Source organism: Pinus tabuliformis, chromosome 3_1 (genome assembly GCF_031772625.1).
Source record: "Pinus tabuliformis cultivar Carrire ecotype Pingquan chromosome 3_1, CPIR1, whole genome shotgun sequence".
Classification (NCBI taxonomy): Eukaryota; Viridiplantae; Streptophyta; class Pinopsida; order Pinales; family Pinaceae; genus Pinus; species Pinus tabuliformis.
The window spans coordinates 407,766,649-407,790,015 of NC_142301.1; the positions used below are offsets into that span (position 1 = coordinate 407,766,649).

General features: G+C 42.0%; 1 protein-coding gene across 23 annotated transcripts in view; it reads left to right on the forward strand.

The window, feature by feature from the left end:
- LOC149187470 (nudix hydrolase 20, chloroplastic-like) overlaps positions 1–23,367 on the forward strand; it is a 614,870-nt gene that overhangs the window by 223,752 nt on the left and 367,751 nt on the right. For 22 of the 23 annotated variants that reach the window (XR_016255773.1, XR_016255775.1, XR_016255776.1 and 19 more), the window contains exon 5: positions 12,921–13,046. The exons of the other annotated variant lie outside the window; for it this stretch is intronic. Coding sequence is in view for 18 of the 22 variants with exons in the window: in XM_089411370.1 (XP_089267496.1) it covers positions 12,921–13,046 (126 nt within the window). In the remaining 4 variants the exon portion in view is untranslated. The remainder of the gene's footprint in view (positions 1–12,920; positions 13,047–23,367) is intronic. 23 annotated transcript variants of the gene reach the window in all.

Below are 23,367 nucleotides of genomic sequence, written 5' to 3' on the forward strand. Positions count from 1 at the left end.
TTCATTTTTGTTTTTGACAATATCATGCAACAGAAGGTTCAATGTGTGAACCAAACATCCAGACCAAAATATGTTGGGGTATTTATCCTCAATAATTGCTCCCGCTGCCTTACAATTAGGAGCATTATCAGTGATGACTTGGATGACATTGTATGGGCCAATACGCTCAATTGTTTCAAGTAATGCTTCTGCAATGTTGATGGCGGTCTTGAACTTGTCTGAGTAATCATGTGCAACTAGAAAGATGGGACCACTAACAGACACAGCAAGAACACTTATCAATGGCTTGCCTTTTACATTTGTCCATCCATCAGATACAATGGACACCCCATGGTCAGTCCAAGAACTTGTCATTTTATTCAAAGAATGTGATATTTTTGCTTTTTCATGATCAAGGCCAACGGTTCTTGCCTTGTCATACCCAGGGCTCTTGTATCCTTTAGGGGCATCATTTATGGCAGAAACCATTTCGTGCCAATAAGGTGAGCGAAGAACATTGAATGGTATCCCACATGCATATAGAAACCTGTAAACTTTTGAATCCACATCATTCCTACACCCCTCATCAAGGAAATCTGATATGGTTCTACGCCTTAAAGATGATGAGCCTGTGCCTCCATGTCCATATCCACTGCCTTGGGAGGATGCTGAAGGAGTTCTTTGTGATTGTGAGCTTGGTTCAAAGAAACCCCTTGATTTTTTTGTTCTGTATTGGGCTTCCTCCTCTTCCCTTATGTATTTGGCTCTCTCCGTTGTTGACACCGCTGTACAAGTTTTGATTCCTATTTGTTTCTCTCCATCCCATGGCCTTTTCCCGCAGAGGTGTCTTCTAGCACGGGTGTATGAACCTGTGTAATCAGTGTTGCAATGGGGGCAATGAAATTTAGTGGTTCCACCCCCTCTCCCTGTTTCAGCCCTGTTAACATATTTCCACAATGGAGTTTGGTCTTGTTTAGTTTTTTGAGGGTCATGTTCACCCTCCTCCAGCTCCTCCTCACCGGGGTTTTCACCCATTTGACTTTCTCCGGCTTCTTCATCCCCCTCTTCAGTTTGAGGCTGGCCCCTCCGTTTCCTACTCTCCAGCACCATAATAACCATAAAAGGGACCAGGAAGAGGAAAATGCCAAGAAATATAGCCAGGTCCATGGTGTTTGATGTTTGTAGGGTTTTGATTCTTGAATCTGCAAATGAATTTAATTTATTGGGATTAATTAATTTAATTTATTAATTTGATTTAAATACATGATTTTTAAACTCAATAAGCTAAATTAAATTAACTAAATTACTACCTAACCAACTAAACTAACTAAATTACTAAGTTACTTACCTCTGCAGGCTTGCTCCTCGCTCCTTGGCACTTGCTCCTCGCTCCTCAGCACTTGCTCCTCGCTCCTTTGCTCTTGCTCCAGCTCCAAACTCAAGCTCAATGAAGTAACAATGAATTTTTTTTGGCCAATTGGCCTTTTAAAACCAATTTTTTTTTTTTTTTAAATTTAATTTTCTTTTGGGTCCGTGGAATTTTTTTCCGCCGACCCGCTCCCGGCCCCGCGCGAATCGCTCCCAGAGCGATTTTTAATGCCAGGGAGCGATCGGGGAGCAATCTCCCCGATCGCTCCCGGGCATTAAAAATTGCTCCGGGAGTGCCGGAGCGATCGCTCCCCAAATCGCTCCGGAACAGACTAGGGAGCACAAATTTTTTTAAGGGAGCGCGCTCCCGAAAATCGCTCCCGTCCGGGAGCGATTTTGGGAGCGCTCTCTCGAGCCGCTCCGCCCGGAGCGCGATTCGGGAGCGGGTTCGAGGGGGGGGGGGCGCTCCCCCGCAACATAGATTGGGAGTCTCCTCCTACATAGTCGAACGACCTTAGTGCTCTTGATTAAATACAAGTTCCATACCCTAGTACCCTATGTGCTCTTGATTATTGGGAGTCTCCCCTGCATAGAGGGCTTGGTTCTCTTGATTAAATACAAGTTCCATACCCTAGTACATGACAAAATCCAATCGAAACATTGTAATCCCCCAATCCTGAAATCTTGAAATCCTGAAAAACAGATAAGTCTGCTGGATTTTGAGTGAGATCTAAAATTCTACTTTCTCCATATGAAATCCAATGAGGGCAAAACCACTCTCAAACATCCTGAGTCATTTCATGGTAATGTTAAAAATTTAAGTAAAAGGATGAAAATGAAAAATAAAGGAGAATGCCACTTTTACTTTTACCATGAACTGCATATCAACACTAGGGCCATAGGTTTGAACATTAGGCTGCCCCACTCAGAAAATCCTCTTTTTTATAACTTGAGAGGCATCTAGAAGCATCCAAAAGATATTTTAGTCACCCAATAAAAAATTAAAAGCGAAAACATAAAAAAAAAATACAAGAAAAAGTCAAGTTAGTAGAGGAAACTGCACCGTACGGCTTGGAAACGCGTTTCCGGCTGTACTGGCCACGTTCCCTCCTCGAGAAACAGGCCAGTATGACCGAAAATGCGTTTCCAGGCCGTACGGTATGAGTTTCCTTGTTTACGGCTGGAAACAGACCCTTCTCCAACGTTTCCTGCAACTTAGCTTCCAACATATCAAGTCATTAAAGTAATCAAGTAAACGAGTTTATAAGTCATGGACAATAAGTGGGCACTTCATAATGGCATGCCCTTTCATAGTGGGCTTTGGCATGTGCCATTGTCTCCAAGCTCCAAAAGGGGTTAACCAATCATCCTATTAGGTGGTTTCTACTTCTAAAGGGGGTGATATGTTCATGGTACATCCATCAAATGGTGGTGGCATGTGATATAATGATGAAGTGGAGTAGGGGACAAAGGGGAACAACCTGGGTCACATCCCATGGCACAAGGGTAGCTAATAAAAGGGAAGCCCACACTTGGGTAAATAATGTATAGGAGGGAGCAATCGTGGTACATGAGTTACCTTGACCTTGATTTTTCCACCCTTCTTCAAATGCCTTTTGCCTTTTGTGATTTTCTTTGGTTAACTACTCGGGGCTCAAAGGGATGAGACCATGATGTGCAAAGTATAGCAGTGGATACCCCCTTTTGAGGTGGGGCAATTCATCGCCCACCAGGGGTTGGGACAATCATGGGTTCCTGAATGATAAAGGAGACTCATCAAGGGCCTCTAGGAACCAGGGTGATGGCCATGAAAGGGGAAGAGCTCATGCAATGGCTTTTGCCCACGTGCTAAATGTGTTTGTCTCAGTCATCTTTTGCATTTTGTGGTACAATTTCCTATTGAATGTGGCCAATTATGCTTTTTCTTTTCTTTTTAGCTACATCAACCTCCAGGGCATCGTTCCAGGACCAACCCAAGATGTTGGGCAAGGGGAGGGGGTGGCCAACCCTATGTTGACCCAGTGGAGAAATGTGGTCCTAGGTGGGAGAAGTGATGAAAGGGAGTATAATGAGCAGAAGGGGGATGATATGTGTGAATCAGGGAGCAGGAACACGCATCCAAAATCGGGATTTCCCATGAAATACCATCCCAGAGGCCTAAAGGTCAGTAAAAGAGATCCCACGGGACTAGGGTTCAAGGTTAACACCCCAAAAGAGGTCTAGGGGACAAGGGCATAGACTTAGTCCACTCTTTCCGCCAAATCCCCCCATTATTCATGCCCAATAATTTCCATAATAAGCAAACTAAAGTACTAAATTACCAAATGACAAGACATTCCTTTAGGTTTGGGAGGCCTACCTTCAAACATATGATCATGACAGATGGGTGAGGGACCACATGGTTGGCTCAGGTGGTGGAAAAATGGCACATCGAGCCAGTTGGGGCTGTTGGCTGCCAGCTACAAACCATCATGGAGAAAAAAATTCTCCTAGGGATATCACCCACAAAATGGTGAGTAACATTTAGCTCCAATTGGGACATGATCTTTCAAAGAGTGGGCGAAGCTGCTCGAACGGGAGCTGATGAGAACACCAACAATCTCTTGGTCACCACAAACTTGTTACTTGCACATATCAAGGACTAAACCCATGGGGCAACATGTTTCTATGGTGTCCTATGATCACCCATGCTTAGTGTTAGGTTGTAAAATCAACAGAAAAATAAAATATGCAAATTTTAATCTAAATGCAACTAATCTACCATGAGAAATATCATATGATTTTAGTTCTAATGCGAAAATCAACATGCAATGCATCCTACTCTAACATGCACATAGTAAGGCTAATACTAAGTGTAATCATAAAGGCAGTGCAACCAACATATCATCATATCGCTATACATATGCCTGCCAGTATGATCACTCATGAAACAAAACCCAAAGCGAATGCAAACATAATTAGATGGAGGGTGAAGTGGGTGGGAGGAGGGAAAACATGATCTCTGTCGAGGTAAAAGGAAGCCCTAGGAGAAGGAGAATAGGTCAATCTAGAAGTGCAGGGATTTCCTCTAAGTACACAATGGTGGAATAAAATATCACTCTCAAGAACTCCCTATCACAATCATTGCTTACAATCTTATGCTTTGTAGATGCCACAAGGTTGTGATGAGAGGGGAACGAAGGGTGAGGGAAGGGAGGAGTGCAACAAATAGGTTGCTCACGGTGATGGTCACATTGGAGAGGGGAGGTTGTGGGGTGATCATAATCCTGAGGGTGTGTCAAAGGAGATAAAGTATATTCAATGAGGGGTTCTTCCTTGACATCATACTTAGAAGGGGGAAAGGGCTCATGGTCACTCGAGATCATTTGAAAAGGGGCAAGGGAATCACTTGTGGAAGACTTGAAGTGATGAACAAGAGGATAAGGAAAAGGGGAGGGTGAAGTATTATATTCAACGAGTTTTTCCTCCTCAAAATCATCCTTTTCATGTAAGGGAAAATAATGATCCTTCTTCTCAAGGGTATCGATGGATATGTCATCATAAATAATGCTTGAGAGAAAGGGGAGACCACTCTCAACTTCATCTTCCTTGTCCGTGTCAGTATCGTTAATCAAGCTTCTGCTTGCTTCCCATTGGCTTCCATCCCACAACCTACTCTAGAGACTAGTTCCGAAACAATTAAGAGGAAGGTTACATTTATAATAGGCATCTAACTTAAAATCAACCAAGATTTTGCATTCCACCTAGCATGTAGGATTGCATTTCATCTAGGTTAGTGAAGCGTCCAAGCAATGATTGTTCATCTGATTACTTGGCATCTAACTGGTAATAAGCAAGAAGTTGACTCCATAAGGCACTGGTCTCACATTCAAATCTAATCTAATCTTTAAGGCTTGCTAAAGTTAACAAAGTAGCTAGGCCATTCAATCGTGTCTCTCGAACTTGTTGGTTGCCAACTTGTTAATTTTAGGTATGTTCTATGCTAGAGCAATTTGTTTAAATTTTCACAGTTAGCAATCACATCAGCATTAAGATAAACTGCAGATAGAACATAAATATAAATCGCAGAGGACAAGCCAAGACAAGAGGACACAAGATGTGGCGTTAGCCAGGGACAAACCCCACAATGTGGGGAAACCCTTGATCAATTCCTCTTTTATGTTCTTCAAAGTTTAGCAGAGAGAGAGAGAGAGAGAGAGAGGTAATACATTTACAATAGAAGTCAACACTTTGACTTTTGATATCGGCAGAGATCAGTTGAAGACATATTGCTTCAACTGATTCTCTAAGGTGACTCCTTCACCCATCATAGTGCTGCATCTCGTCCATATGCTGCACCTTGCTGCATCATACATCACTATGCTACCCATACATCATGCTACCCATGATCTACTCACTATGCTGCCAATGATCTCATTTATCATCATGCTGCCCATGCTCATATCATCATGCATCATTATGCTGAACATTAGAACTGCTTCTCCTTATAGACTGTAACACTGCTTCGTATGCTGAGACATATAGATCTAAGTCATACTGCTCACTGTGAAGTAATACCACAGTGATCATCACCGAGACTCTGCTACAGGAGTATCCAAAGTTTGTCATCTATCTGAGATAGATATGCCGAGATGCTCAGGCTTCATCCTTTCTTAGCTGCTCTCTCCATACGAGAATACCTTCAATCTACAGGTATGCTGAGAGGGTGACCAACCTTGGTTCTATTGCTCCTTAACCCATCCGAGGAGGCAGCTTGAACCCTTAGACACATCTCACCTCAATGCGGATCCGATTGTGGCTTCCTTCTTCGTGACTGTGACTTCCATATGTTGACAACGGCTACACCTCAGGACTGCGTATAAGTGCCTCATGAACAACGTTTATCATGACTGTGTTGAACTGCATGTGTCTCCATGACCTACCCATGAGCAACGTATTATCTCTGCATGAACTGCGTATCAATGGCTTCAAGAACTGTGTGTAACTACGCTGCCAGATCCACTATACACGGAGCTTAATCTACGCTGCCAGATCCAAGAACATGATTGCGTTGACTGTGGCTACATCTTAGGACAGCGTATAAGTGCCTCATGAACAATGTTTATCATAACTGCGTTGAACTGTGTGTGTCTCCATGACCTGCCCATGAGTAGCGTATTATCTCTGCATGAACTGCGTATCAATGGCTTTCAAGAACTGTGTGTAACTACGCTGCCAGATCCACTATACACGGAGCCTGATATACACTCCGAGATCTGAGAACAATATCCTACAACGGTTTTCTCTGTGGTTACCCTTTATTAGGACTGTTTAGACAGCGTATAGGTACCTGCATTTAAGGCTGCATATGTCTGTAGTTCATTACGGTGTTTTAGAGCTTCACGTGGCTGGGAGCCTCTTCCTTCATCTGCGTCTTGGAGACCAGCGTATCACTCTTTTTGGTGTCTCTCTCCTTCACCAAAAACCCAGACATGGAGAGGAGGTTACACATGAAGAGGTGTATATAAATGACTTCAAGTCCACACTTATCTATACTAAAAACGTAGATGATGAATATACACGTCTATTGGGCTTATGAGCCTACATAAGATGCTAGTCGACTTTACAATTTGTCCATAACATAAATAAATTCATAACTTCATAAATACTTATCGGAATCGGATGATCTTTAGATCAATCCTACACCTCTTGATGAGAGGGATCCAATAAATATATTCGCTACCGTAAATAAGCTGACCCACATGGAGTTTGGCCTTTGTTGCCAATTTAACACTCCCTCTCAACTAGGGAGAACTCCATCCGCTGATCCATATGTCCGATTGTACTATCTTTGCCATTAGTGCTCTGCCTAGCTCTGCTCCGCTCTGCTGGCTCTGCTCTACTCTGTTCTGCTTAGCTCTGCTGGCTCTGCTTTGCTCTGCTCAGCTCTGCTGGCTCTGCTTTGCTTTGCCCAGCTCTGCTGGCTCTGCTCTGCTCAACTTAGTTCTACTGAACTATGAAGAAGAAGAATTGATTGAGAATGCCTCATACCATTCTCCACTGACCCGAAGTCAGTCTCAGAGTGCGTACCACTGGTCCCAAACCAGTCTCAACCGACCCAAAGTCAGCGTCATAGTGGGTATCACTCCTACCACTGGTCCTAGACTAGTATCATCAGTCTCAGAGTGTGTACCACTGGTCCCAAACCAGTCTCAACCGACTCGAAGTTAGTGTCATAGTATGTACCACTCTCACTGGTCCCAGACCAGTCCTATACTGACCTGAATTCAGTGTTAGAGTATGTACCATTGGTCCCAGACCAGTCTCAATCGACCCGAAGTCAGCGTCATAGTATGTACCACTCTCACTGGTCCCAGACCAGTCCTATACTGACCCGAAGTTAGTCTGAGAGTATGTACCACTGGTCACAGACCAGTATCAACCGACTTGAAGTCCGTCATAGTAGGTACAACTCCTACAATTGGTCCCTAACCTTATTTCCCTGCTCATTGATCAGATGAGAGGTACTTCCCATGAGTCCCAGACTGCATGGGTAGGATGCCTCGACAAGAGAACTTAATCAATCCTGTCCTCACAGGAGAACTAATCATCCTGCTACACAATCACCATGGAGAACACATCATCCAGGCCTCATAGGAGAGATAATCATCCTGCTACATAATCGTCATGGAGAACACATCATCCAGACCTCACAGGAGAGCTAATCATCCTGCAACATAATCGTCATGGAGAACACGTCATCCAGATCTCACAGGAGAACTAATCATCCTGCGACATAGGAGAGCGAATCATCCTGTGCCACAAGAGAGTGAATCATCTTGTCCCACAAGAGAGCGAATCATCTTGTCCCACAAGAGAGCGAATCATCTTGTTTCATAGGAGAGCGAATCATCCTGTCCACAGGAGAGCGAATCATCCTGTCCCACAAGAGAGCGAATCATCTTGTCCCAGTGCGCACCACCAGGGGAGGGTGAGTCACCTTGTGGTCGTATGTTGCTCCAGTAAGAACCGCAAGCCCCCAAAGCTCCCAGAGCTCAATGTATGCAACATGCAGGACCCTTGTACAAGGGTCTCTCGACGACTCCAAGTCATTCGGGAAAATCACAAATTTGATCTTTCCCCGGGGCTCTGACAAAGTGTAGCGACCTATGTATCATCTTAATGCGATGGAGCCTCCTTGCTCATCGACTTACCATATCCCAGATAAGGCAGTATCTGATGTCTATCTGCTAGAGCAATTGTCGAATAAAGGATTCCTCAATAATCGAATCCCACCTCTGCTTGTCACAGAGAATCACAGTGGTATTCATCATGTGTACTCACTGAAGAGTTTCCACAACCGAGCAACTTCATACGAGGTCATACTCGTAGTTATGTATCCGGTCTTGGCGGTACTTATAACAACCGACTTCTGTTTCTTGCTCATCCATGATATCAAAGTAGAATCCGAAGAGAACCAACATTGAGAAGTGCTTTAGTGTTCCTCCACACTGCCTGCCCAGTCAGCATTCGAATAATCATGCAGTTTTCATATTTCCGGCAGTGTATGTTAATCCATGAGAGATTGTGCTCCGAAGATATCTCAGAAGATTCTTGGCACCAATCCAGTGAGGCTCAACCAAATATGAGCTCACCATGCTAACTGCAAAACATATGTCCGGACGAAAGTTCACCAAGAAAATCAATGCGAATGAATTTATGAGACTCAGAGGCATTTCCCAAATCTGGTCCGACATCACTACCATATAACTTCTGAAAGTTGAGATCCTCGATTCCATGTTAATGTTAGGTATGTTCTATGCTAGAGAAATTTATTTAATTTCTTTTCCATATTAGCAATCACATCAGCATAAAGTAAACTGCAGATAGAACATAAATGTAAATTGCAGAGGACAAGCCAAGACAAGAGGACACAAGATGTGGCGCTAGCCAGGGACAAACCCCACAATGTGGGGAAACCCTTGATCAATTCTTCTTTTATTTTCTTCAAAGTTTAGTAGAGAAAGAGAGAGAGAGATAGTACATTTACAATAGAAGTCAACACTTTGACTTTTGACATCGATAGAGATCAGTTGAAGACATATTGCTTCAACTGATTCTCTAAGGTGACTCCTTTACCCATCATAGTGCTGCATCTCGTCCATATGCTGCACCTTGCTGCATCATACATCATTATGCTGCCCATGATCTACTCACTATGCTGCCAATGATCTCATTTATCATCATGCTGCCCATGCTCATATCATCATGCATCATTATGCTGAACATTAGAACTGCTTCTCCTTATAGACTGTAACACTGCTTCGTATGTTGAGACATATAGATCCAAGTCATACTGCTCACTCTGAAGTAATACCACAGTGATCATCACCGAGACTCTGCTACAGGAGTATCCAAAGTTTGTCATCTATCTGAGATAGATATGCCGATATGCTTAGGCTTCATCCTTTCTTAGCTGCTCTCTCCATACGAGAATACCTTCAATCTACAGGTATGCTGAGAGGGTTACCAACCTTGTTCTATTGCTCCTTAACCCATCCTAGGAGGTAGCTTGAACCCTTAGACACATCTCACCTCAATGCGGATCCGATTGTGGCTTCCTTCTTCGTGACTGTGACTTCCATATGTTGACAGCGGCTACACCTCAGGACTGCGTAAAAGTGCCTCATGAATAGCGTTTATCATGATTGCGTTGAACTGCGTGTGTCTCCATGACCTGCCCATGAGCAGTGTATTATCTCTGCATGAACTGTGTATCAATGGATTCAAGAACTGTGTGTAACTATGTTGCCAGATCCACTATACACGGAGCCTGATCTACGCTTCCATATTCGAGAACATGACTGTGTTGACCATGACTACATCTCAAGACAGCGTATAAGTGCCTCATGAACAGCGTTTATCATGACTGCATTGAACTGCGTGTCTCCATGACCTGCCCATGAGTAGCGTATTATCTCTGCATGAACTGCGTATCAATGGCTTTCAAGAACTGTGTGTAACTACGCTGCCAGATCCACTATACACATAGCCTGATCTACGCTGCCAGATCCGAGAACATGACTGCACCTAAAACCATGGTGCAGTCAATACCCTACAACGGTTTTCTCTGCGGATACCCTTTATTAGGATTGTTTAGACAACGTATAGGTGCCTGCGTTTAGGGCTGCATATGTCTGTAGTTCATTATGGTGTTTTAGAGCTTCACGTGGAGACCAGCGTATCACTCTTTTTGGTGTCTCTCCCCTTCACCAAAAACCCAAACGCGGAGAGGAGGAGGCTACACATGAAGAGGTGTATATAAATGACTTCAAGTCCACACTTATTTATATTAAAAACGTAGATGATGAATAGACACATCTATTGGGCTTCTGAGCCTACATAAGATGCTAGCTGAATTAACAATTTGTCCATAACATAAATAAATTCGTAACTTTATATATACTTGTCGGAATCAGATGATATTTAGATCAATCCTATACCTCTTGATGAGAGGGATCCAACAAAAATATCGGCTGCCGTAAATAAGCTGACCCACATGGAGTTTGGCCCTAGTTGCCAATTTAACACAACTTTTCCTTCATCTTCACATTTCCATTGGGACTACCTCCCATAGCCTGCTGTTGGGACTCGGGAGTCAACTAGAAAGGAGAGGTCAGGGATCAGAGTGACAACCCCCGACCTGTGTTGTTGTTGCAGTGCCTGTACAATCTGAGAGACAACAGGCCCTATAATTGTCGAAACCAATCACCACTAGCTACGATGTGTATTTCAACATTAAAACTGCGAGTCCATGAGGGTTCTCCCTCTTACAGTAGCTACTCAAGCTGCTTGTCAATTTAGCAATCAAACCTCACACCCCTTTTCCTCAAGTCTCCTCTTCTCTATAATTCTCCCGCTTCCAAAATACTATGGGTGGCAAAATAATACCACGGGTCACTTATTTTTCTAAAGTGACTTTACCACCTTCTATTTAATTATTGATATAATATCTACTAATTAACCTATTGGCCCCCTTTTTCTTGCTAATAACCTACGGGGATCATAGTAGGCTATGACTTCACTTTTCTCTTCTGCTAGGGATTGGAAAGGGACATTACATGTAGGTGGAACATCTTATCAGATTGTGCTATATGGTGGTTCATCTTCATCCATAGTTGATGAAATTGACTTTGAGCTCTCCAGAGGAATTTTGAGTGAGTGCATCCAATGGTTGTGTGCATAAGGGGAGTGGACGGTGCTGCAATCCCACAACTCTAAAAGGTGATTCTAGGTAGGACATCTTTGAGCCCATGCTTGTCACAGGTGAGGTACAAGTGATGTGAATGTACAATTTGTAGATATTCTCTTGGATAGCTTGATTTAGTTTGTGTCTAGTCAGTAGGAGATGGCTCAACGCTTCAAGGGAGAATTTGAACAAGGGAAGTTGCTTTGGGGATATAATCATCGATTGGAGAAGCCAAGACACCTTTGAGAACCAACCTTGTGCATGGTCTAGGGGGGATTTGAAGCGAGAGCCTTTGAGGAGCAAATTGCAAGGTAAGGGTACATCTCTCTCTAAGTGATGGAGTCTCCGAAAGACTTGACTCTATGCAGGAAAGAGACCAAGTGTAAAATGACCTTGAGGCAAAATTGATGGACACCAAACTCTGCCTGAATAATGAGCTGCGGAACCATCCCTTTTAGCAGATGATGTGCTTGAGAAGTAGGGTGAGGACTCTCTCCATCCTGGCCCAGTATGTGTATAACAAGCTTGGGCCCCAGATGCTAGAGCTATATAGAACTGTGGGTTTGATAATCACCTCCATGAGGTGGAGTTTGGACAAGATGTCTTGAAATTGTCCCTGGAATCACTGTTCCTCCCCTTTGAGTTACCTGCCATGTCATTTTTCTGTATCTATGGGCTTAAGCTTCCTTCATTTTTGCTATGTGATAGTAATTTTCAAGCACCAAATGTATGCATGGATTAATTCATTTTTCCCTCAGTCCACAATTCATTCTAATTATTGATCTGTGGAAACCAAGACTGGCCACAAAGCAGCTCCAAATCCGTCATGCAAAAGCTCCTCTGCTGCACCAATTTTCAGTTTGACCATATTCCTTTATTAGCTATGGTTGTCATAAAATCTTTGTGACATGCTCGTGCCCATGGTTTTATAACAAATGATATCTAATTCTGTCTTTTAACATTGTTGCCTGTGCATTCTACACTGCAAATTGGCAAATAATATGTAGAAGCCAATAATTTCTCCACTACGAGATAAGAAACACTGATATTCTTGTTGGCTGGTACTACTAATGAACATTCAAGCCATTTAGCTTTTGGGGTTTGTAACAGGGCATCAAGTTTAAGTAGAAAAATGGGTATGGAGATTTGTGCTTGTAACTGAATAACTAGTTTTTTCTTTTAGTGATTGAGGTTGACTATGTTTTCATTACTTTGGCCTTTCTTGCTGAAGTTGATGGTTTAAGAAGCATATACTTATTTCCGATGTTCAGAGTATGTTCAATAATCTTAAAACATTTACTGGGAACGTCCCTTATGTTGATATCAGCATATGATTCTAATGCAGGCATATGGTGTCCACATGAATGGATATGTTGACATTGGTGGTGAAAAGAGTCTTTGGATTGGGAAGCGAAGTGAGACAAAAGCAACATTTCCAGGCATGCTGGACCATCTTGTCGCAGGAGGTCTGGTAGGTGTGATATTTCCAATTTTTAAGTGAAAGAAAAAAAGAACATGGTATATATATGCAGGAAGTGATTGTGAAGGCATTCGGAATGTGTTTAATAGAACTATGGAAAATGAGATATATATGATAAAAATTGGCAGATTGATGTTAGCTGACATATCCTTCCATGTGGAAGAACTATATGATCCTAGCGGATTTTGCATGCTTCACATTAAAATTGTTGAAGGGTAAGCATCTAGGCACAATATAAAACTTCTTGGTTGCTTGGTTGGCAAATTTGTGTTGGTTTCATTCTGTTGTTTCTTTTGCTGCAACTACAAAAACTGCGTGGGTGCATTATTTGGCCAGGTTGCTATTTGCTCTGTTTTGTTTTATAGGTGTATTGTTGAAATGTTTTCAATTTTCTCCTTGATATAATCCCCATTTATTGTTTTGGCATCAATTTCATTTCTTATATTCTAAGTCACCTGACACGGGGATTCGGGACACGTAGGATTCGGGATTCGTGGTGTCGGATTCGGGACATGCTGACCCCCCGGAATAGGACACGTTATATATTATTTTATTAAAAATATATATATATATATATATATATATATATATATATATTAAAAATTAGATATTATCATATTTCTTACACAAATTTTAATTAATGATACAAATTTATTGATTTCAAACATAGATCTTGATTCTTCATCTATAGCTATGCCTATTACTAATTAGCATGCATAGTACATACAAAATTCAAATAAATGTCAGTGGTACTGGTCACATAAATGATAAATTTATTAAAAATTTAAATCATGATTCATAATTCATAACTGAAAGACAACTTACAACTACAAGATAGTAAGATAAACACACTGACAACTGTAGTTTTCTCATTAAGTCATCAAATCAAAATCTGTTACATAGGTAGTGTTGGTGCAATGCCAATGGCAAATAGAAATAGAAAATATAAAACAACTATAGGTATACAAGCCTCAAGGCATCAATCAGCATCAGAATCAGCATCACTGTCCCCATCATCATGGTCCCCACTGCTCTCCTCTACATCCTCCTCCTCCCCTGTATCCATAGTCGCCTCTGCATCTGCTGGTATGGAGGTTGACCCCTCTAAGTCATCAAATCTAACAGGCTCAAGCACTGGATCAGTGAGATCCATGTTGGCCAATGCCAACTCAACAGTGGTGTCCAGACCCATATCATTAGGAAAGACATCCCACATCTTTGTCTTTCCCCTCAACCACTCTTCCCTCTACCTGTAAATAAGACGAAGGTTGGTGTGCACATACACCATTGTCTCTGCCCTGGACTGCTCAAGCCTGCTCTTCTTCACAGTATGCAAATTCCCATATGTGCTCCAATTCCTCTCGCAACAAGAGGATGAAGTCACCTGAGGGAGGAGCCTCATGGCTAACTGCCGAAGAGGAGGGCTTGTTGCCCCATGATTTGCCCACCAAGAATAGAGCTTCTTAAGCCCCCTGTCTCTAATCACATCATAACCTCCAAATCGACCAGTGCCAGTGGAAAACTCTGCAAAGGCATCCTCCACCTCAGCAAGCAATGCACTACCCTGATAAATCCGCCTCAATGCCTCTTTCCTCCCCTGTGAGATTTCACCATCCATGTGAGGAGGGAATCTGCGGGAAGGTCCACCATTCAGCCACTCATGGCTGTAGTATTTGGGGTTCAATGAGTGAGCCAAACAATGTAAAGGTGTACAATTCTTGTCCCATCTGCGACAAGAATATCATGTATGGTATCACAGAAGGCCTCTGGTGATGTCTCATACTGGGGGCACTCACTCTGTAGAATAATGCTCCTCACAGACTCAATCATGGAATCCCATCCCTCATAAACCTCTCCTAGGATGGGTTTGTCTGTATCTGCAACTCGAAGCAAAGAGATGATAGGGTCCATGATCCGAATAATTAGATCTACCCTCTCCCACCAAGCATCATCTAGTACCGTGTCCTTCACTCTTTTAGAGGCTGCCTGATCTGTCTTTCTCCAAAAAGACCAAAACTCAGAAATAACCATGGACCCAAGAGCAGTCTTGACCTCCCTCAACCTCTTCAACATCATGAATGAAGATGCAAACCGTGTATCAACAATCTTCAACAATGATAGATTGCTGTACTCCTTGTAGATAGTGAGGGCATTTGTATGATTTTGCACAAAGTTACGGATATGTCTTGCATCCTCAATAATGCTTCCAATCCAAAGCACATCAGAAGCAATGGATTTCAGTGCTAAGTTCAATGAATGGACAATGCAAGGTGTCCAAAACACTTGTGGATATTTAGCTTCCACAATCATGCCAGCCGCCTTGCAAACAGGTGCATTATCTGTAATGATTTGCACACAAGATTCAACACCTACCTCTTCAACAACTCTAATAAATAACTCACCCATAAATTGTGCATCCTTGTATTTGCCAAGTGTATCCACTGCTTTCAGGAAAACTGGACCATTCAAGGAAGACACCATGAAGTTGATGATTGGGTGTCGTGCTGGATCTGTCCATCCATCAGAAACAATGCTAACCCCAGATGTTGGCCATGATGCCATAATAGGCTCAAGCATTTTTTGCACCTCTTTTTTTGCCTTCGTCAACAATGTGGTTCTCAGCTTCTCTGACCCAGGAGGCACATACCCTGCTGGAGCCCCTTGAGTTAGAGCTCGACACATCTCAACAAATAAAGGTGAACGGGCAACATTAAATGATATGAAGTTTTGATAGAAGAAGAAGGCAATGGTGAGATCAAGCTCTTCCCGTCTCTCTTTTTGGAAAATCCTGTCCATTGGACCAAGTGATCTTCTTTTTAATGCTTGTCCCCCAATAGAAGTAGAACTCTCAAATGGAAATTTGGTGGTGGCTTTCCTCAAAAATGGAAGGGGGTCTTCATTCTTGCCCTTGGGTGTTTTTGATTTTGAAGCCAGTGCCACATGTTCCATACCAACATTGGCCTCCTTTTCCACTTCTTTTCTCTTTTGTGAAGTAATAGCCTTACAAGATCCAATCCCACAACCAGGTATAGCCAACAAATGTGATTTCACACGGTAATATGTGCTTTTGAAAGAAATGTTACAAAAGTTGCATTTCCATTGCACATTGCCTCCTCCCTTTCCCTTGTTGTTTGGCCCATCCTCTCTTGTGACATATTTCCACAATGGATATTTATCATTGTCTTTAAGTCCTCTTCCCTCAACATTACTTGCAGCAGACTCTGATGATATTGGGGGAGGAAGGGCATCTCTACCCATGACATTCTTGCCCTTCCTTGCTGCCTTTGATTGAGCCATGAACACTGTTACCTCAACCTGTAAAAAAAATGAACAAACTGCTGTAAAGATTTAAAAATGCAAAAGAAATGAACAAGAATCAACACTAATTTGAATTGTAATTTGTTACCATTACCAATTTATTGCATAGATGATGTGCAACTGAGGAAAGAGCACCTACAGGCTACAGCAGTGTGTTTATAAGTTATTTTAATAGATTTTATAATTTTCAAGCAGGTGAACTTATGGCTTGTACAAACATCTGTCATTCAATAAAATTGCAATCTCATTGGAATTTTGTAGTTGGTGCTGTTCCTGCACGGCTACTTTTTCGTCATAGTGGTCAAGCCTTTCTCGAACTTGCCTTCTAGCAGGCTGCTCAGCATTTTTATTTTTGTGCAATGTGCAGTTATCACTATAATGATACAGGCCCCAGGGTTACACAATGTTTATGTAATCGATTCTATGTACACGAATGTACAATTGACAACCTAGTTGAACCTACTAATTAGTCTGAGGGAAGTGATTATACCTCTTATTGAATCAGTGAGGAACATGTAAAGGAAGGATGAGCTATTGAATGGAGAAAAGGCCATTACCCTTATTGCAAGTATGAACAGAATAGCATCATCAATCTGACAATACAGATTACTAGAAGAAGCAGAGAAGGAAAAGAAGGAAAAGACAGATAATATCATCATGTATCACAGCATCTGATCTAAGTGATTTACTTCTATAAGACAGGCCAGAGAAGGAAAAGGCAGATAATATCATCATATATCACAGGATCTAATTGATTTACTTGTCTAAGACCAGCATATTACATAAGGAAAAGTGTGTGCATAGTTTGAGAAGTTGAGCAGGGATTGCCAGCTCCTTTTCATACATTACAGCCTACAGGCAAGCAGTTGAAGGCAGTGAAGGAAAATTAGAAGTAGGATTATATATTTTACTTGTATGTGAAACATCAAGAGACCACAAAGAGGAGTAACGGGAACAAACTGTGCACCCATGCTTCTAGTGAATCAGTTATTTGGCCTCCCACATACAGCAACCTATTTGACATTATTGAGTAATGTTGCATGCTGTCTTAATTGAGTTTCACGTATTACATCTCCGTAGATGGAATCAAGTCGGACAGTTTCAACTTTCATCTATAACATCCAGGTGAACAAGATCAAATGTGACTGTGTGGAGTACTGAAAACCACAGAGAATGGGTTGACAGATTTGTACAGGAACAAAGTAGGTAGTTGAATAATGGCAGAAAAATTACACAAGTCCAGCTCTGAACCTTCAAAGGTAAGATTGTGTGGATGCAAGGTTTATATTCAGTAAATAACATGGATATTAAACTTGCATTTTGCTTCTCAAGTAAACTCAGAGATGACCACTAATATATATATATATCAGTGTATCACGATTCACTGCGATACTTGTGCTTCTCGGATGGACTTCATATGCTTTACGCTGGAGGAACTTCATATTTGGATTGTTATCATAACCTTAGATCATTGTATGTAACATAAATGTGGTTCAAAGTACTCGAATTTCATCATAATTTTATAACCGGCACCGCTGATACAAAGAACTGCGTTATCTGGTGGACCGTGGACTACTTACCTCAGAACTTGAAGTTAGAACTGGTGGACTGTGGACGTTGGGTGGTCCGCTCCTCGCTGCAACAGCACAATCCTTTGCCAACTGACTTGCAGAATGAGCCGTCAACCGAGCAGCACGCCCCCTTTAACCTAGCAGCAGTTCCGAGTCCTGGAAATGAGTCCGAAAACCAGGGCACGTCATAAAAATCGAGACACGCTTGGAAATTCATGACACGTTACCGGGCACGACGTGTCATAAAAGGACACGACGTGTTCTGAAGTCTGGACACGAATCCACAGAGAATCGTGTTGGATTCGAGCGATTCGAGATTCGTCAAGGGTTTTGGACGAATCCGGTATCATAGCTTATATTTAATACTTGGGTTGGGAATAAAGTTTTTAATTCTTTCTTCATTGATCTGCACTTGGCAAAGAAATATTTAAATCATATCTGAGGTTCAATATTAGATATACACAATGTTGCTGGTACTTTATTGATGCATGTACATAATGATTTTACTCTTTGGGACTGTGAAATTTTAATACTGTTGCAGTTACTAGTTTTATTTATGTATCAAATTTGATTATGTCTTCTGTAATTTTTATGCGGCAAATATTGAATAAAACACTACTGCAACTTTATAGAAAATAAATAAATCACAAGAACCGAGAAAATATTGTGCACACACAAATAATAAACACCGATATTTTTGGACAAATGTCGCTGGAAAAACCCCAATGTGGGGAAAACCAGTTCTGCAGATGAGTATTTTATTTATTCTTCAGCAAAATTCTGTGATTGAAAAATTACAACTGTTTGCCATAAATTAGCAAACCTTCGGAAAATTGTTTCTTTCACTTCTGCAGGTTGATTTGGTTTCCTAGAGACAACTTGGCCACTTTGGTCCAATTCAACCCTCCTCTAGAGCCTGAAACTGGTCCACACGTGCAGCCTTGGTAACTCAGCCCTCACTGGCAAACTTGCACTAGCTGGGAATAAACATGGCCTCCTCTGGAATTCGACTTCACCTGGAAAACAAAACTTCCTCTGTGCAAATTGATCACTCTAGCAAATTTCTCCTTGCTCCAGCAACTCGACCTCTCTGAAGCAATTCACACTATTGGGAAACTTGGCCTCTTCTGCAGATAAAATTGACCTCCCTCTAACTTTGATAAACTGGAAATCATTGTGAAGAAATATCTGCGACAACTATGTCTTCAATCACTATTGATCTCGATCTACTGGTGTCCTCACACTATGACTGTGCCCTTTGCTCTCACTGCAAATCTGTCTTTGATGATGTTCTCTAAATTCTCATTGATTTCCTCTTATAATCTCTCGTTGAGCAATCAATGACCACGATCTAATCTCAATTGCTGGCTAAGATCATTTTGACCCCTTCAAATGACTTTTCTAGAAGTCATTAGAGGAAAATCGATTTATTTCAATTAATCTTGATTAATTAAGCCATTTCTCCAAGTTAGACTTAGGAAAATTAATAAATTGGCTAATTAATTCTAATTAACGTAATTTTGCTTAGAAATTTTTTCTGGGTATTGGAGAAAATTAATCCAGTGTGTTCCGTAGCCTCATGGACACCATTTGAGACTATAACACTAGTCCAAGCTACATAAACTAACACTCCCCCTTAGAGAGTAAGGTATTTTGTGTTCTGCATAACACCCTTCTTGTCTCTGAAGAAGATGAAACTCGCCTTCCCCAAAGCCTTCGTCAGTATATCTGCTACCTACTCATCTGTGGGTATATATTGTAGCTGAATAATCCTACGTTTCACACAATCCCTGATGAAATGATCCCTGATGTCCATATGCTTGGACATGTCTTGAAACATCAGTTTCTCATATAACCTAATGCAACTTTGATTGTCATAGTGTATTACTGTCGTCTCAACCCTTTGACCAAACAAGGCTACTAGCAGCTTTTGAAGCCATATGGTTTCACATGTAGCCATGCTCGATGTTATGTACTTTGCCTTAGCATAACTCAGGGCCATGAACTTTTGCTTCCGACTGCACCAAGAAACAAGTCCTAATCCCACGCTGAAGCAACACCTTGAAGTGCTTTTTCGATCCACTATATTCCCTGCCCAGTCTGCATTAATATAGCCAACCAATCTGATAACATCACTTTGAGCATATCTGATGCCATACTCGATAGTGCCACATAAATACCTCATCACATTCTTAGCTATTGTCCAATTCACTCTCCGTGGTTCCACTGTGAACTGACTTAGAGAGTTTACTGCAGAGGGTATATTTGGCTTGGTGTTAACCAAATACATGAAAGAGCCAATCAACTACCTGTATAAGGTGGGGTCTACATCGTTCTCCCTGGATGCGTTTAGCGTCCTCCAATTCGTGATCATGGGTGTAGACATTGCTTTGCAATCCTCCATATTGAACCTCCTTAGGATTTCGATGCAGTATTTCCCTTGTCCTAGGAAAATCTCTCCATTTTTCTGCCACACTTCAATCCTGAAAAGTAATGCATGAGCCCCAAATCTTTCATCTCAAACTCAGCTGCAAGATCCCTCTTGTACTCCTCTATGAGCTCCAGTGAACCTATTAGAAACAAGTCATCCACGTACAACACAAGAATGAGAACCTCAACCCCAACCACCAAGTAGTAGAGGTTTGCGTCTGTCTCACTCTTCATGAAGTCCATACCCTGCAAGTACCTATCGATGTGCTCATACCACACCTTGGGAGCCTGCTTGAGCCCATACAATGCTCTCTTCAGCCTGCACACGTGGGTCTCTTCAGTGTGTGCTACAAAGCCCTCCAATTGTTCAATGTACACTTCCTTGAACCTTCTCCAGCTCATCATTTAGGAACGTCGTCTTGACATCCATCTGATGGATTTTCCATCCCATCTGTGCTGCTAATGAGATCAGAACTCGTATAGAAGTATACTTGGCCATAGGAGCAAATGTCTCCTTGTAGTCTATTCCATCCTTTTAAGAGAACCCATTGGCCACAAACCTCGCCTTGTATTTTTCGATGTTGCCATCTGCACCATTCTTGATCTAAAAGATCTGATGTTATCCAACCACCGCCCTATGTGTCGGTCTAGGTACGACCTCCCACACATCGTTCTGCATGATTAAGATATACTCCTTAACCATAACATCCCACCACACTTGTTGCTTTCCGGTCTCTTGATAGTTGGAAGGCTCGCTATCAACTAACTGATTGACCAATGCCATGTAGCCAGTGTATCTCTTTGGTTGTCTCCGCTGCCTACTGCCTATCCTAGGAGTTCCCACAAACTCCTAAGCATCCCTGAGTGTCTGATGAACCTCATGGTTCGTCCTGCAAACTGTAGAAGATGGAATGTCAACCTCTATATCCTCCTGATGCATCTCCTTAATCTGTTGAATCTGTTGCTCCATACTCTGGGAAGTTTAAGGAACTCCTGTACCTGAGCCTGTGCTCCTGTTGGTTACTGTACTTGTGCTTTGCTACCCTTGATCCTGTTGTTCAATTCTAGGAGCTTTTGCTGGCTACTCAATCTGATCATCAACTGTGGGAAAATCTCTAGACTTCCTATATGCATCAGTGAAGCACGACCCTTAGACTCTTCAAGACTTGCAGGTCTTGACGAGTCATATGCCGAAACGGGTCACTCTCATAGAACCCGCGCATAAGACCCTTACCCGCATAAGACTCCTGTTGACCCATTGACTCGTATACGACTTGTATCAAACTCGTACGGACCCGTATAAGACCCATCCCTGACAACAAATTTTGATTTTTTTTTGGGATCAAGTGGAGGGAAAGGGAGTCTTATTTTGAGGTTTATTTTCCCGAGTCTTATACATGTCGTTCCCAATTCTTATATGAGTCGCCGAGTCAATAGCCAAACCAGTCTTATACGACTACGAGTCGTGCAACATTAGTATGCCTTGTCCTCTAGGAACTTGACATCTCGTCTAACTATAATCCGCTTGGCCGCTGGAATAAAAATCTGATATGCCTTAGAGTTATCACTGTACTGCAAAAAGTGCCCCTTATCTGCAGTTTGATCTAGTTTGGAATGTGTATCTCCTGGAATGTGACAATATGCTTGGTTGCCAAATATCTTGAAATGGCTGATATTTGGCCTCTTCCCTGTGAATGCCTCTTTTGGTGTCATCTTGCCCAATGCTCTATGTGGAACCCGATTTTGAATGTAGACTGTCTTACTGCATGCCTCTGCCCATAAATAGCGTGATAGATCCTAGTCATACAACATAGCTCTCACTGCCTCTGATATAGAATGATTCTTCCTCTTAGCAACCCCATTCTGCTATGGGTTGTACGGAACCGTCCATTCTCTCTTGATTCTTTCCCTACTACTGAATGCCTGGAATTCCTTTCCTGTGTACTCACCTCCATTGTTCGACCAAAGAACCTTGATCTTCCTGCTTGTCGCGTTCTCTACTAGAGCCTTAAACTCTTGAAAGCGGCTAAAGACCTCATATTTGGTCTTCACGAAGTATGTCTAGGTCTTGCTGGAGAAATCATTGATAAAAGTAGCGAAGTACTCATATTCCTTGAGAGACTTCGTCAACATCAACCCACATATATCTGAATGCACTAAGTCAAGAATGGACTCTGATCTTGTGTCACTCCTTGGAAAAGTTGCTTTGCAAACTTCCCCAACACACATCCCCTACAAACGTCGTCATTCTTTGTGCTCACCTTTGGAACACCTATCACAATTTCATGAAGTAATCTAAGTGCTCGATGATGTATATGGCCTGTCCTCCTATGCCATAGCTCCCCCTGATCCCTTGCATTATTGTTGCTAACCAGTGCCTTAGGAGTTTCCATATGCAACTTGTATAACCAATCACTGCTAACTCGAATCACTATAGGTGATCTCCAATCTTTGTGCCTAATCAACACTTGCAACTCTCTAAAGAGTACATGGTTGTGAAAATTCCTACACTGAAGGAACCCCTATTGCAACAAATCTGAATCTACTTCACCTACTTGAATTTTAAATTATATTCATCAAGTTATTCCTCTGAATACTGAAGCAAATTACTTCTGTAGCCTACACTAATTAAATATTTGATCTCATGAACAGGAAACAGAGCAAAGAACAAGATACATAGGACACACTTATCTTTGGACACAATAGTCCCCGGAAAAATCCAATATGGGAAAACCGGTGCAATAGTTCTGAGGGTTTATTATTATGCAGGAGAAATATTTGAATACAAATCTAGGATGCTCATCTAGCAATCCTTTATAGATAAAATACTGGGGGAAAATCTGAGTGAGCTTTACCTTGCTTCACCTGGCAGAATTCCGACTGATTCGGCACAAGACTGGCTAACCACGGCTATTTCTGTGCTGACCTTGCATCAACGTCTCAGGTTTCTACGTCAGCTTCTCCACCCTTTGCGTCAGCTATCCCGACTGTTC